General features: G+C 36.2%; 1 protein-coding gene across 1 annotated transcript in view; it reads left to right on the top strand.

Annotated features, from left to right (window-relative positions):
* The window catches only part of LOC113987939 (hedgehog interacting protein), a 73,031-nt gene that overhangs the window by 48,670 nt on the left and 8,949 nt on the right, over positions 1-15,412 (top strand). Inside the window, exons 5-11 of the mRNA XM_027721079.2 lie at positions 3,492-3,643; positions 4,097-4,270; positions 5,612-5,755; positions 6,644-6,765; positions 8,809-8,932; positions 9,585-9,715; positions 10,309-10,390. Coding sequence (XP_027576880.1) covers positions 3,492-3,643; positions 4,097-4,270; positions 5,612-5,755; positions 6,644-6,765; positions 8,809-8,932; positions 9,585-9,715; positions 10,309-10,390 — 929 coding nt within the window. The remainder of the gene's footprint in view (positions 1-3,491; positions 3,644-4,096; positions 4,271-5,611; positions 5,756-6,643; positions 6,766-8,808; positions 8,933-9,584; positions 9,716-10,308; positions 10,391-15,412) is intronic.

The following is a 15,412-nucleotide window of genomic DNA, read 5'->3' as shown; positions in this document are numbered from 1 at the left end:
TCTCTTAGTGTAAGTCAAAATACAAAGTGGATCATGTTGTGCACTTGTTTAAGATTTTTACAAGTGTAAATATATTATAACAAAAATTCCAATGCAAAAAAGAAATATCAAAAATCACATATATCAAATATATATTTAAGTTGAGAACACTTACTGGTGTAATATACTTTCAGAACTGACATAATGTAGCTAACCAACCATTTAAAACTGAAAAGTAAAGAAACACTTTGTTTAATGCCTACAATTAATCTTTGCTTGGCTTTATACTAACAATAGAATTCTGATTAAATTCTTTTCATGGTTGTGGTCTTAAACTTAAACTTAAACTTAAAGGGGTTTAAAGACCCTTTCACAGAACTCCTTAGCTGAAACATATAACCTGGCCCAAGGAAATCAGTTTTGAAGTCAGTGTGGTGTTGGTGCAAAACGTGTCATTACCGTGAAGAGGAGAGAGGAGCGTTCAAGCTCCAGAGCAGCACGGAGAGTGTCGGCTTCCAGACTTCCTTACAACAGAAATTTCACATTGGCCCCAGTCCACAGTATGTTTAAGTAATTAATACTCATTTCAGCCAACCATCATTCTTTGTCTTCAACAGACATCCCAATGGAATATAAAGATTTGTCTCATTCTTCTTGCCCTTCCTTACACAACTGACAAACATTAATGGTTATTCCATCAAATAGTGCAGCGCAGAATCTCATACAAGCTCCTATGCCATCTACAGTTTGTTGGTGCTGGTTTCATCTAAAGGGAAACTTTAAAAGGAGAGGCTGTCAATAAGTTATTAAGCTGACACATGTTATCTACAAGAAAGACTATACAGCCTGGGATGCTGGTTTCACATCAAAAGTCCATTGATAAAAACTTAAAAGTGAGGAATATTCTATAGAGAAAGTCTGAAGTTTTGTACATAGTTATTCAGTTTGATAGTACTAAAATGACTGCTCCTAAGGGATTTTGCTGAATATCTCTCAATGTACCCCACAATATATGAGACAACACTAGAGAAAACTCTATATACTTTCTGGCACATAGAGAACATTTCAAAAGCTATGGAAGTTGTGTCAGTGATTTAAGTGGAAAGAACGGGTTTGCCAGTTAGTGATAAAGCTGAAAATACACATGAAAAATTATTTTCCAAAATCAGGAAAAATAAATATAGAAAAACTCATCGGGGTTTTGAGTTTACCATAAGTCAAGTAATGGCTTGATACTGCACTGATTTCAGTATCTTGGAGGGATATTCATGAAGTTTTTACTAACTACATGAGTAAATAGACTTTTTGAAAAAAATGTGTATGTCTCACTTCAAAAAAAACCAGCAAAGTGACTTTTCAGGAAGCAACAGATACATTCCACAAACTAAGTAATATATTACAGTCTAATAGAGTCACACAAGACAGCAAAGAGTAGAAATAGTGGCCTGATCCTATGAATACAATTTGCCATAGTTACTACTTTGCAAGTCTCGTTTTTCATTCATTTTTCAAATTCTTGCTTCATGTGTACTTCATTAAAAGCTCTTAATTTAATTTTCACCTGTTTACGCTTTCAACAACTTCACTTTCACACTGAGACGGCTGCCATGGCATCAAGCACTAAATAAAATCTTCAGCTTAGTAACAGAAAGATCTTTTCTTACTAATACTTTCAATAACTCACCTTGCATGGCAGACCTAGTGTGACTCATTGACATTCCTGGGCCCCTAAAGGAGTTGAACTCATCTCTCAGGAGAAGAAATAGGACTGTCTTTGTCTGGGCACAACAGATAGAATCATTCGTCAGGAATCTTTGAAATATGCCTTCCTGTTCCCAAAGAAACCGATTTGCCTCCCTTTGCTTCAGACTTTATCAGAGCAGCTTGGTCAAAACTCTTAAAAACTCAAACAATAATATCTACAATCAGTTCAGACTCAGCTGCAGAATTATTTTTGGCTCATAAGGGAGAAAGAGCTAGATTACCAGTCCCTTCATCCATGATGACTGCAACTGATTTGGCAGCTCTAACTAGACTTTCAAAACTAACCTCTCTGATAACCCCCTGAAACTAAATTTTTCTAACAAACAAACTAGCAAATTTTGGCTGCCTCTAAATTAGCAGGATCCAGATTGCATTGTGCAAATCTGTTTGTATGGAAATCTCTTGACCTATTTACATCTCCCTTTCTGACTCAGGTTTCTCGTTGGTGGTTGTGATTAAAAAGGAAGTACAGCAATCATGTTGAATTAAAATAAATTAAAGCTGTGCACTTTCCCAATTAGGCCTTTTGTGGGATGACTTTCAACAGGAAGACAGGCCCATCCATCACTCTGAAGTGCAAATACATTTTAAAAGCTTCATTCTCTCTTATAATTTAAAATTTCATAATTAGTTATCATGGGTGTGGTTGGAGTTGCAAAATGTTGTCTCCTTATGGGTGCAGAAGTGGAGCACTTGAATCTGCAACAGAGTCACTAGTTTTGAAGGGCTGGCAAGCCCTGAGTTAAACTGCAAGACAACTCTCACCTTGTGAATAATCACATATATGAATCGAATTTGAATTGTTAATTATGTACTGTGTTTATTTCTCTGCCTCAGCTTCACTCCCTTGTATTACTTCAAAACCAACAAATGAATCTTAAGTTTTATTCTTCATTTATACAAATATAACTTTAGGCATAGTTATATTAACACACATTTTTAGAAGCCAAAAAGAAAATTGCCTTCTCTTTAAGTACACAGAGTATTTGCATTGTCACAATATATTACATGGACTGGATGCTTAACGTGTAACTGTACTAATCTTTATGGCAAACATAATAACAAAAGAAAGTTGTTCCGAGATTTTTCTATTTTTATTTTAAAAAAATAACAAAAAAACCTTTCCAGTGAGGGACCACATGTAAAACTATGGTTTCTCTGCACAGAGACCAAGGCTGCTTATTACCTACAGTACACTAGCTATGATGAACAGACCACCATAGTTGTGACAACTGATGTTGCTGCCTCCAGGGTAAAACAAAGGTTTACATATTACACAAGCAATTTAACTGTTTTCTAAACATATTGCCAAGACAGTGGGAGTTGGCAGCCAGCACTATGTTTTAGGTTTTGGATACTTGGATTAGAAGTGACTGCTGATTAGAGACCTTTTTATTCGTCTTCTACGAATTACAAGCAACCCAGTAACCCAGCAAAGAATCCTTCACAGCACTTAAACTTGTCTTCATGGCTTCCCAAAGATTACATACACAAATCACTCCACAAAAGTGGTGCAACAGACTTGTGCATAGATAACTACATACGGCAATTGTCTTGTTCTAACTCTTAAAGACTTCCCCAAAGTGAAATGTTTTATAATCCTTTTTGTGCAGTAGTCAGGAAAGAAATAAAAGAGTTTGGGGAAAGATTATCCACAAGAAAGAAACTTTTTTTTTTGGGTTCCAGCTGAAACACAATAAAGAACATAATTAACTTCACAATTCTTTGTGTTTTTCATTTGACTGCAGGGAGGAGATGAAAGAGGACTGTTAAGCCTTGCATTCCATCCCAATTACAAGAAAAATGGAAAGCTGTATGTGTCTTATACCACCAACCAAGAACGGTGGGCTATTGGACCTCATGACCACATCCTTAGGGTCGTAGAATACACAGTATCCAGGTATCAGTAAAAGTCTAAAATTCACAAATTCTGTATTTCTTAGCAACCCTTGCATTTTAGTATTTCCCATCTCTAAAATAAGCTATCGGGTTTACAACGTATATACTTGGGCACCTGCAGAAAAACTATTGTGGGTTTTATTTCAAACAGTAGTTTTGAAATGCCAGTAAGTACACTGGTTTTTCTTTTTAAGACCTTTTTTTTTTTTTTTTAGTTATTTTCTCACTTTTTTTTTAATTATAATTATTTCCTATTTATTGTGTATAGGCAGCAAAATAATTTTTCTGTGAATGCTACAAAATTGAAATTTCTCAGAAACAACTGTTTGGCATTTTTCCACCAAGTTACAACATCCACATCTCGAAGCATAATTTGAATGAGTCAAGTTTATTTTTAGAAAGAAGTACATTGATAGTGAACTGTGAAAACTGTGCTCATATCTTTATCTTGCAGGAAAAATCCACACCAAGTTGATATGAGGACAGCAAGAGTGTTTTTAGAAGTAGCAGAACTACATCGAAAACATCTAGGAGGACAGCTTCTGTTTGGCCCAGATGGTTTCCTATACATTTTTCTTGGAGATGGCATGATCACTCTAGATGACATGGAAGAGATGGATGGTTTAAGGTACAAAAACTACCAATGGATAGACTTCTATTATTGTCTTTGCACAGTATTTGGGGTCAGAATCCAAAGTGATCAGCAGTTGTCAGGACAAATCTTGCTCCCTCATCCTTTACTAAATAATCCTACTTATTTCAGTGCCTGGGTTTTGCAAACTGCTGACTTTCAGAACAGTCTGACTGCTTAAATACATCTTCTTGTAGCTGTGTGCTATCAAATCCTTTAAATACTGGAGTCCTCATCAGTAAATGCAATTTTGTTTAGGCTTCTGTTTTCTGAACTGTTGTTCTATGAACAGAACAACTGTATTGAGCAAAGATTCCAAAATGTGTCTACAAACACATACCAGAGTCAATAACAACAATGCATCACTTAGGAAAATGTCCAGAGAACATATGAAATAATCCTACTTTGGTTCTACCTTTAAAATTTTCCCAACCTGCTTTTTCCCTCTGCTTCATTATTCTCTGTTAGAGTTGCACTATTTGTCTTAATTTAGAGAAGGTGTGGTACTGAGCCTTTACAGACCTAAAAGGAGTTGCTGTTCAAAGGCCTCTTTGGCTCAGCAAAATTGCAGGTGCTCCTGCAATTTTTAAGTATTTTTTAAGTATAAGGATATACTTTAAAACCCAGGGCAGAGGGCAATTCTAATACTTGGTTTTAAATTAATGTAAAACAAGAGAAGACTGAAACAAATTAATGATGAAGAAAGACAGAAAGGAATCAATTTAAATATCACATCTTTTCATGTTTATAAAGAGAGTTTTGATGATCTACTCCTTGTCCTTTCTTCCATCACAATCATGAACATAATGTAAAACATTTTACTCTCTCCTGTTTCATGTAACAAGAAAGGTCTGAATGCTTACCAAAAAAAAAAAAAAAAATTCAACATTTCCATTCAAGCAATACAATTTATTTCTTGCTTGCTTTCTTTCTATGTAATTAGTCTTTGGATTGTACTGTGGCTAGAAATCATTGAATTCAAGAGTAGGATTCAAAGTGTTAGCAAAAAGCATTAAGCACAGTTACTCTAGAGGAGATATTTGAAGCCATAAAACAATGCTGATGTTTGGAAAGTTGTTCTTATGATCAAGTTGCTTCCCAACACCATGGTCAGAGGTGTTCTAGTAAATAACAAGGCAATATATTGGCCACAACTGAATCTTGAATAGGCTCTGCTATTATTTTTTGGACTTGCACGTACCATAAAATCAATCTATATGTGATTAATCAGTAAAAGTGGGTGGTTTATTTTTCTGTCTCACTATAGTATTATATGGATTAAATCTACCAGTAAAATACTTTTAAAAACCCAATTATTTTATCCTCCACCTCTCTCAGTGATTTTACAGGCTCTGTCTTGCGCCTCGACGTAAATACTGACCTGTGCAACGTCCCTTATTCCATACCACGGAGCAACCCACATTTCAATAGCACAAACCAACCTCCTGAGATTTTTGCACATGGACTCCACAATCCAGGCCGGTAAGTAAGTTTCCGAATCACTGAATTACTCTGGAGTAGATACTGTTTTCAACCAGAAATTTTTTATACAGTCAGGTAACAACATTTTAATAATAAAGGCACTCGTGAAGTTTTTAAATCCTCCACTCCTCCTTCTCCTCACATATTTCACAGTTAGAAACAAATGTACATTGGCAAAGGGGAAAGCGAAGAGCAGGCACAACTACTAAAAGTCAAGACCAAAGTGACAGAAATGAAGTACAGGATTTTTGGTTTTAATGAATGATAAAATGACTACCCTTATGAAAGAAAAGAGCTTCAAGCAGAGGGTTGGTAAAGTACAGCTGAGATGGGAATCTTGACTGGGAATAATAGGCACGTGGAAAACAAATGAGAACATCTGGTGATATCTAAACAACAGCAAGGAGGAGAACAATGCTTTAACTAAACAACACATAATTCAGTGAATTAGGTGGGTGGTAGTACTGAAGTGACATTTAAAGTCATGGTTTGAAAAAAATCAGAAAGTCAAGTTGTTCAGATAAGGAGTTGATTCTTGGACTTTTTAACAGTCCAAAATTCCTACACCATATAAGTCAATTCATTTTGCTTGGTTAAGGCACTATTCATTTCAGGTGCTTTAGAGCAGAGTACATTTTATTACTAGGAAAAATTATTTTTACATCAGATTATATAAAAAATGGTGTAGGAATGGGAAAGTTGTAATATCTTTTGGGTCTGAATCTAACACATTGTTGGATATTTTGGCTCCTTATAAAATAGGTCCCTCACAGGAGCAGGCACCAAAAAGACACAATAATATTTAAAAATGTGATGCTTCATACTATTTCAAATTATGAACTCATCTATTTCATGGATTTTCTTCTCTTTTTTTGTTTTGTTTTACAGGTGTGCTGTGGACCGCCATCCAACTGATGTAAACATCAATTTAACTATACTTTGCTCAGATTCAAATGGAAAGAACAGATCTTCAGCAAGAATCTTACAAATAATAAAGGGCAAAGACTATGGTAAGTTCCATCCAGGGTAAAGCTGCTGGGAACAGTCAGTTTTTATGCCCATGGAATAATAAATAGAAAGCAGAAAAGATAGATAAAGGACTGTATAGCCATGATAGGAAACTTAGAACATAGATAGAAGAGATAACCTACCAAAGATAGAACTTCTGAAAAGTTCCATCTTTTCAAGGTAGAACTTCAAGGTACAAGCAGATAAAAGATTCAGGACAAAACAAAATTTCAATGACTCAACTTTGTTCTTGTTGGTGTAGAATATTATGTAAATAAGATTTAACAAATTTGACGGTTGCTAGTCCATCAAAGGTCAAACTGTTGGTGCATATATTGGCTCAGAAAGAGAAGATTTTGGAATATCAGGAAGTGATGAAAATGTATTCTTAGTCATTCATAAATAACCTTTTAAGACAGAATGGAAACCTCATGTAATGGACCTCCTATAATGGAAAAAATGAGAGAGACAACAACAGACCTCAGCCAAACAGGGAAGTGACTGAGCTCTGTTTAAATGTTACTAAAAATAAAAAACTTAGAAAAATGCTCTATGCTACTACTTCATGATAAATGGCTAGTTTAGATTAGATGACAAAAAGATAAATATACTCAATTAGGGACTTTAAATTATTAAAGCATTTCATGTTCTCTCTGAATTAGTATGACTGTCAGTCACAATTTTAGTTTAATGTTTAACTCTGACACTCACTAAGGTCACTTGCTAGTTCAGGCAAGCCAGGTGACAGCTACTCTGAGCCATCATCCCCCTTGACTGACCATTTAGCAGCTTGTAAATCCACGATGGTAAGATGTGATAAATGCCACTGGTCTATCTCCTGGAATGCAGCATTTTCTGGTTTTATTCACATCCCTGGTTCCCCCACCTGTACTTTACTTACAAGCAAAGCAGCTGTGCTGTCTAGTACAACAGTACACAATAGTATCATGCAATTGTACTGCTTCAGTTATTGTGTGCATTTTCTGTGTCCATTTTACAAAAGCCAAACCAAAGAATAATATTTGGTTAACCACTGCTCCAATGGAATTTTGACTGCATCTTTATTGCAGAGTAAACTAAGCAATACTGTGTCTATCCAGAACAGCTTGCCAATATTAATACTAGGCTATGGGTCAACTCCTTCAATAAAAAGAGTTCATCATCCTTTTCTCCCCCATAAAATTTCAGGTCTTACTCTTGTAGAATAATCTGGAAAATGCATTTACCAAAGACTTGCAGATAGCCTTCTGACTAAAAAAGTTCCTATAAAACAAAATGGTCTGTTGGCTGTGGCTTTTATTTAAAATTACGCAGTTATCATGTCAAATTGAGCCTACTTTTACCCAAAGCAGTATTTGATTAAATGAATTGGAAAATGTACACTGAAACTCCCTGGAAGAATTATTTGATAGGACTAAACTCTGCAGCTTTGTGAAAAAAGAAGAAAAAATGTATAGGAATTGAAACTACAGCAACAGGGTAAAATTGCTACAAGAAGCTATGGCAAGTTATATTAGTTTTTATGGGATGTAAAACACTCACTATGTTTAAAACTCTGATTTTGAAAGAATTTCTCAAACCACTGAAAGGCTTTGAAAACAAGTTTTGTTGAAAATCAGTGGAATTTCTGCTCTTAGTTACTGGACTTTACAGTAAAGGGGGGGTAAATTGGGCTCCTGAAGTTCAAGAGATCCATTTTGCAGACTGTATTGACATTAGAAATTAATAGCAGTAACAACATCAATTTCAATGGAAGTCCAACCTAATCTTTGTGTAGTTTTATTGTCCCAGGTTGTGCACATGGAAGACAAGCAACTATAGCCTCTCCTATTGAAAGTCTTTAATGGATTGTTTCACAAATAGACTTGGTTGTAATTTCACGACTTTATTTTTTTTTTTAAATGTTTCATTTCTGGCAACACATCTTGAACTTTGAGGAATCTTTAAATGGAATTAACCTTGTTTTCTTCAAGTAACAGCATTTTCATAAATGCGAATCAATGTGAGACTGCATGTGATCTAATGCTACGGTAGTTCCTTTTTAGAAAGTGAGCCTTCACTTTTAGAATTCAAACCGTTCAGCAGTGGATCCCTGGTTGGTGGATTTGTCTATCGAGGCTGCCAGTCGGAAAGACTCTACGGAAGTTACGTGTTTGGAGACCGCAATGGGTACGTTTCTTACAGCTCACTCTTAAACACAAATGCCTCTAGGGTACATTTAGCCACTCAGCTGCCTGTATGAAGGACCACCGAAGGTCTTGTACATTGTGTCACTTTGCCAGGTTAGCACTGGGATAAATGCAGATTAAACTCTGGATTTGGAAATAAAATAGCACAGCATTCTAATGGTGACATGCATAACATAGTTAAGCCTTGCAAAAAAGTACCGAGAGACTCACATCATGGTTCTCTTAAGATTTTAGTTCTAGATATGCTTACATGCAGCTTTTACACTATGAGGGGAATTAATCCTGAAACTGTTTCCCAAACCAACTGGTAAGACATTGAAAACTTTTGGGATTTTATGGAAACATCACTGATGGAGCAATGTGAATGTTTCTGTAATGAATGGGCATAGTTTCCCCATACCAGATAGCTGAATATTCACAAATGGTTGTGGAGTATAGCTTGAACACAATTTTGCAATATTTGAATGACTGGATGGCTTTTAAGCATCTGAAAAATAAATCATAAGACAATGAACTGCACAGATGTATCTATGGAGCTTCTTGCAGAAAGTGTTTACTTATTTATCTGGACAATGAAAACTCTCTATTCCAAATATAATGTAACAATTTGTTTTATGTGTTCTTGAATATAGAAATTTTTTAACACTGCAACAGAGTCCTGCAACCAAACAGTGGCAAGAGAAACCCCTCTGTCTTGGCAACACTGGCTCGTGTAGAGGTTTCTTTTCAGGCCCTGTCTTGGGATTTGGTGAAGATGAATTAGGTAAATACTAAAAAAAGTTCTTAAATCATAAGGCTTATTAGTCATGCCTGCTGAAGTATTCACAATTCTAGTAAATGTTTAAAAAGAAGGCTATCTTTCCTTTACCAAAGCTGTCTACACTGCTCTCAGCTACACCTCAGCAGCCTTGTAAGAAGAACAGAGAAGAGAATGTGTGGTTGGAAGGGTCAAAGGTCCTTATTGTCTCTCACACCCTGTGAACTGTCACTCACTATGACACAATGTATCATATACTTGCCTTTATTCCCAACATTACAGACTTAAGTGGCAAAGAGATTGAATGAGCAGACTGATCCCCCTCTTCTCCCTTCCTCACAAATTTTACCTTTTTTAACCAATTTATACTATATGAAAGATAAAACACTCGTGATAAGATATATATCACGTTTTAGCATCAATTTGGGTAGAGTGCTTATATACATTTTCAAATACCAATGGTTCTGCTGTATATTTCAGTGTCGAGTGTTTCTTCTGAAGTTTTTTTAATCTCATTTGGCAAATACAGCTAGATCACAAAAGTCATGTATTTTCCTTAGAAAAGGAGAACTAATTTATTGCACTGGCTTTCCTAACAGGTGAGATTTACATATTATCAAGCAGTAAAAGTATGACACAGCCTCACAGCGGAAAACTCTACAAGATTGTTGACCCAAAGAGGTGAGCATTGCATTTCTCTTTCAAATCAGCCTTTCCTTCAACTGGTTAAAAACCAAAAGGTAGCTGTAGTTCTTTCCTTGTGGCTGAATTACGCAATAGTGGCGTTCAATAAAAAGGGATGGTCCTGGTAGTTCTGAAGCCAAATGGCTTTTAGGTACCAGATGAAAGCAGATGCTGGAATTCTCCAGCGGTGCTACTGCTTCCTTACTTGACACCATGGTGGGACAATGCACAACAGGAGCTGGCTCAAAAGATTAGTACTGGGTGGCAATACCTATTCTAAGCAACTACAGAAAATCATTTGACAGTACTAGCTAGTGTCAGTTTTGCCACAAGTAAGTTCTAAGGGACTAGTTCAGCCTTTCCCAAATATCTCTCTGGTTGTATAGGAGATACCACCAATGGGGAATAACACAGAGGCCTCACTCAGTCCTCAGTGGGTGTGAAGTGTCCCTGCTTACTAGTTTTCAGTGTCCTTCCCTGCATTTACCTGTCTCTCCCTGGGCAGGTTTGGAGCCCCAAGGAAGGAAATCCTTTGTCCTTGGGCTGTGTGCCAGAAATACATGAAGTTCTTTAACGGTTCTTATAACTCTGCTTCTAAAAGGCTCATAAATCCCACTCAAGTGATTTATAAGACTCAGATTTAATAGGATTGGTCTAATTATTTAGACTAATTTACCAGTTTTAAAATGAGGATAAATTAAAATTATCAAACCAAAGTTTCCTGAGATGTGATCTTTGCAGAGCAGCTGGAACTACGAAAATATTAGAGAATATGCAAAAAAAAGCCAGTCCCCAACATGACCCAGGGGCCCCAGCAGCAGTAAGATCTGACGACTTAGCAGACACTCACTTTGGCTGGGGGAATACCATTTTCTTCATGATGGATCTTGCTGCTCTATCAGACCAAGTCTGCCAAGTGAAAGTAGCACATCCATCCTGAAAAAGCATCAGAAATCAACACAAAATGAAAGAGCCAGTAGAAGTGAAGTTTGTTGTATAATTATTTTGACCCCATCATACCCTGCAAAAGCTACTGTCTATTTTTTTCAGCATCTACTTCAGCACATTTCTCCATTAGTATCAGATACAGTCAGACTTGTATTTTTGGTTTTGCTGTTAAGAAAAGAATTTTCCTGTTGAACTAAAACTCTTAAAAATTGTTATTGGGACAACAAGTGAATACAACAATAAAATCATGAAATTGGATGCACGCTGTACTGTAAGTTACAGTAGAGTTTCAGTGTTTTATAACTGTACTATCCCAAAACAATAGCAAATAATCTGGAAGCAGATGTTACCACAGGTTAGTGCAGTCTGTCAGTCAAGGTTATTATGTATGTTTTATTTATGCTTTCTGGTATTGAAAACATTTTTTCAGAACAAAACTTGCCATTCTTACTGGGATTGTTTAGTCTGTTGGTGTATGGTTTTAAGTGAATTTTACACCCTAAATCCACTATTAGTATCTAATTACATGGGGCTGCCTTGTTTGACCTCGGCTTTTTGTTCTTGTTACCTCTTCCAGTAGGGTGGTCTTCAGCTGACATACCTGAAAGGCCAGACCTCCCATTGCTGCACTCACGGTTGGCTGTTTTCATGTATGGAAAAGGGTCAAGACTGTGTTTGGTTACTGGTGAAAGTAACCAGAAAACTAGAGAATACTTCTGTAAATTGGCACACAGTTGAAATTAAACAGACTGTGGCAAAGGGATATAGTTTTTGGTAACCTTTTTTTAGAAACGTGGGATAATTTTCGTTCAGGCAAAGTTTTGAGTTTTGTTGTTTTTCAGTCTCACACCACTGCGGGCTTTTAAGGGACAGATAATGAGATACTTCCACAAAAGAGAGCTGTAGCTCTATCTACCGTTTCATGCTAAGTTCCTATTACCCATGTAAACAATTTTAAAAAATTCCATGGTTTTGGAAAATGTTCATGTAAACTTTTATTAACAGAATATTATAATTCACATGTTAATATTTTACTGTTTCTTCCTCATGGTGTGCATCATACCAATACAAAAATATATATATATGTAAACACTGGCACACTAAAGATGATACAGGTGGACTATGAGCATCAGGTATAACTAAAATCATCAAACTATTGATCTTTCATGTCTTAGAAATTCATTACTTAATAACAAAACCCTGTGAGAGGTGGCCCCCGGCAGACTTGTCAATTTGCAAAGAGAACTTTCCATGCCTGGGGCAGTGTAAAAGAACAAAATTATCATTCCTTGTGGTAGCCCCTTGCTGAAAATCAATACCTTCATGCAAAACCCAGCCTTCTTCTGCTAGTGGTCATTTGTAAGCTGTGCAAGCTTGCAAAATTATTGTTTTATTTCAGATAATGAATGTTACATGAAGGTGCAGAATTTGTATTCTTTTGATCTTTGTCGTATCATAGAAACATTAAAGTTGAAAATGAGCTCCAAGATCATCAAGTCCAACCTTTTGAGAGAACACCACCTTCTCAACTAGAACATGGCACTAAGTGCCACGTCCAGTCATTTCTTGAACACTTCCAGGGATGGTGACTCCACCACCTCCCTGGGCAGCCCATTCCAATGCTTCCCAAGTCTTCCAGAGAAAAAGCTTTTCCCAATGTCCACCTGGAACCTCCCCTGGCACAGCTTGAGGCTGTGTCCTCTCATCCTGTAGAAAACTACTGCATAATCAAAAGTTGTTCTCAACCATAACCATGACCTGCACTTTCTTGTCTCAAATGTGGCTTAGGACAGAAATCTACTACTTGGATATTGCTAGCAATAGAAAGAAAATCAAAATAAGTGGGTAGGTTAAAACATTAGAAGATCAGAAGATGAGGGTAATCCAAAGAACCCTTTGCATTAGTCTTCAATACTCAGCAATGGTATAGTCCTGTCCCAAAAGAATCCTTCAGATGTAATAAAAATGAGGTGTTTGTTAAACTGAGGTGATATATGACAAATTGATAAACATGATCAACACAGAGGTTCTGAATCCCACAATTGTCGAGGCCTTTTGAAACACAGAATTCAAGGTACCACAGAGAAATTTGTGTTCAGTTCCTCCAAAGACTCTATGTCAATAACTAAATAGACTCCCATCAAAAGCACAGAGTGAAATATTTCTTTTTGTAACAAGGTTGTTAAAATGATTCATTAGTACTTGAGAGAGCTTGTAGACATTAAAATGATAAAAAAAAGCCCTAAGTATGTGAATTGCTGCAGAATACATATATATACTACCTATTACCAAAAATAGAGTGAAGGGTATAGCCAATAGCAAATTTAGCTTTGAGATTGGAGGAGATGTTGGAAACACTAAGAATTACAAACACATAAAACCAGCATGAGGCACATTAGTTAAACTGGCAGTTGAGAGAAGTTCTCAAGTTAAAATTGTGTCTCTGAAAAATATATCCATTTTTTGATGATTGTCAAAAAAAACAACACTTTCCAGGGATAGGAACTAGTGAGAAAATACAGGCAGAAAGACTTATTTTCTTCTCAAATAAAAGAGTTAGTCAGACATCCTGAAGATTGATGCAAATACTGGTATTTTATAAATTGCCTTTGTGACCAAAAAAACAAAACTTTTTTATTTTGTGGTTTCCTACTTTCTGTTTCATAATTTTCCTGTTGTACTTTCTGTTTCTACAAATACATACTTATATCAATCACAAAAGCATTGATGTATTCAAAGGCAAAATAACTAGGTGATCAGTGATGTAGAAAATATATAGAGGTTCAAATATTCCAGCTGGTTGATAACAGAGAAAATAGGAGACAACCCCATTAGAAAAGAAAATGTAATCATTTTTCTAGCATGATGAGAGGAGAAAATCAACTGTGAAAATGAATATTTAAATAAGTAAGATCTGTTGATAGGTCCATGTACTCTGTAACTTAAACATTATTACCAGACCAAGAAGTAAGAAAATAAACTTTGGATGGTGGTAGAACAGACATAAAGTGTAAGTCTTCTTTTAGAATACTTGCAACAGGATCACTTTTATTTCTAAGGAAATTATAGATAAAATGAAAGACATTCAGAGAAGAGTTCTCAAACTGACAGACAATGCAAAAGTTTTCCATTTAAAAGATGTCCTTTATCCCCTGTGAAGTTTTAAGTGTTTGCCACCATCCATACGGTGATTCCAAAGGGGATGAACTATTCTTTTGACCAGGATGACTCACTGAAGCCAGAAGGTGATTTTTACAAAAGAGGGCAGAGCTTAAGTAAGTGTCCCTGCACATGTAGGAAGATTTCCTCTTCCTCTCCTTATAACACCTTATAGATCTGGATTTCAATGTGTTTCCTATCAACAGCCGGAAGAGCTGCTTTCCATTGGGTTGAAACTTGAACTTGATTCAAACCATCTCACTCCTCTTTCATGCCCCCCCCCGGGTATATAATTCCACTTATCATCCTTTCCATAATCACCTTCTGGGATTTCTGCTGTCAGAGAATATTTCCAAACAACTGATTTCAAACACGAAGGGACAATATCTAGGCCATACCTCATTCTGACATTGTTCAGGCTCTTTAGAAAACCATTAGTGATTTTGTTTTTTAGTATGAGTCAAGAGTGTTTGATGGTATGATAGAAGAAAGGCATTTATGAAAGTGGAGCCCTGTTAAAGACTTTAATTGCCATGGAAATGCAAACTCAGAAACGCACAGTTTTAGACTAATCTGCATCAAGATACTCAGTTCTGATGGGTTATAGACATACTCTGAAGCTACTACTGGAAACTCTCTGTAGAATGAGCCAATTTTGTTGGTGAATACGCTCACCAAGCCAGGTGGGCCATATGATTTCTTTCTGTTCAGAAAGTTACTATCCCTTAAGTCATTTGAGGGAAAGCCAGAATTAATGTCTAATTATGTTTAGTTTAGCCAGAGCATGCAAAATTCTTATCTCATTTACCTACCCACATGCAGTTACTATTCCCATAAGAGACACTAAAGAGAAATTAGAGCTTTTTGCGAATACCAGCCTAGAGAGTTTCAATTTACAGAAGTACTTCACAA

This window comes from Pipra filicauda, unplaced genomic scaffold (assembly GCF_003945595.2).
Source record: "Pipra filicauda isolate LSUMZ 115617 unplaced genomic scaffold, ASM394559v2 scaffold8_size5757611_pilon, whole genome shotgun sequence".
In the NCBI taxonomy this organism is placed as follows: Eukaryota; Metazoa; Chordata; class Aves; order Passeriformes; family Pipridae; genus Pipra; species Pipra filicauda.
This window is presented reverse-complemented; position numbering and strand designations above follow the sequence as displayed.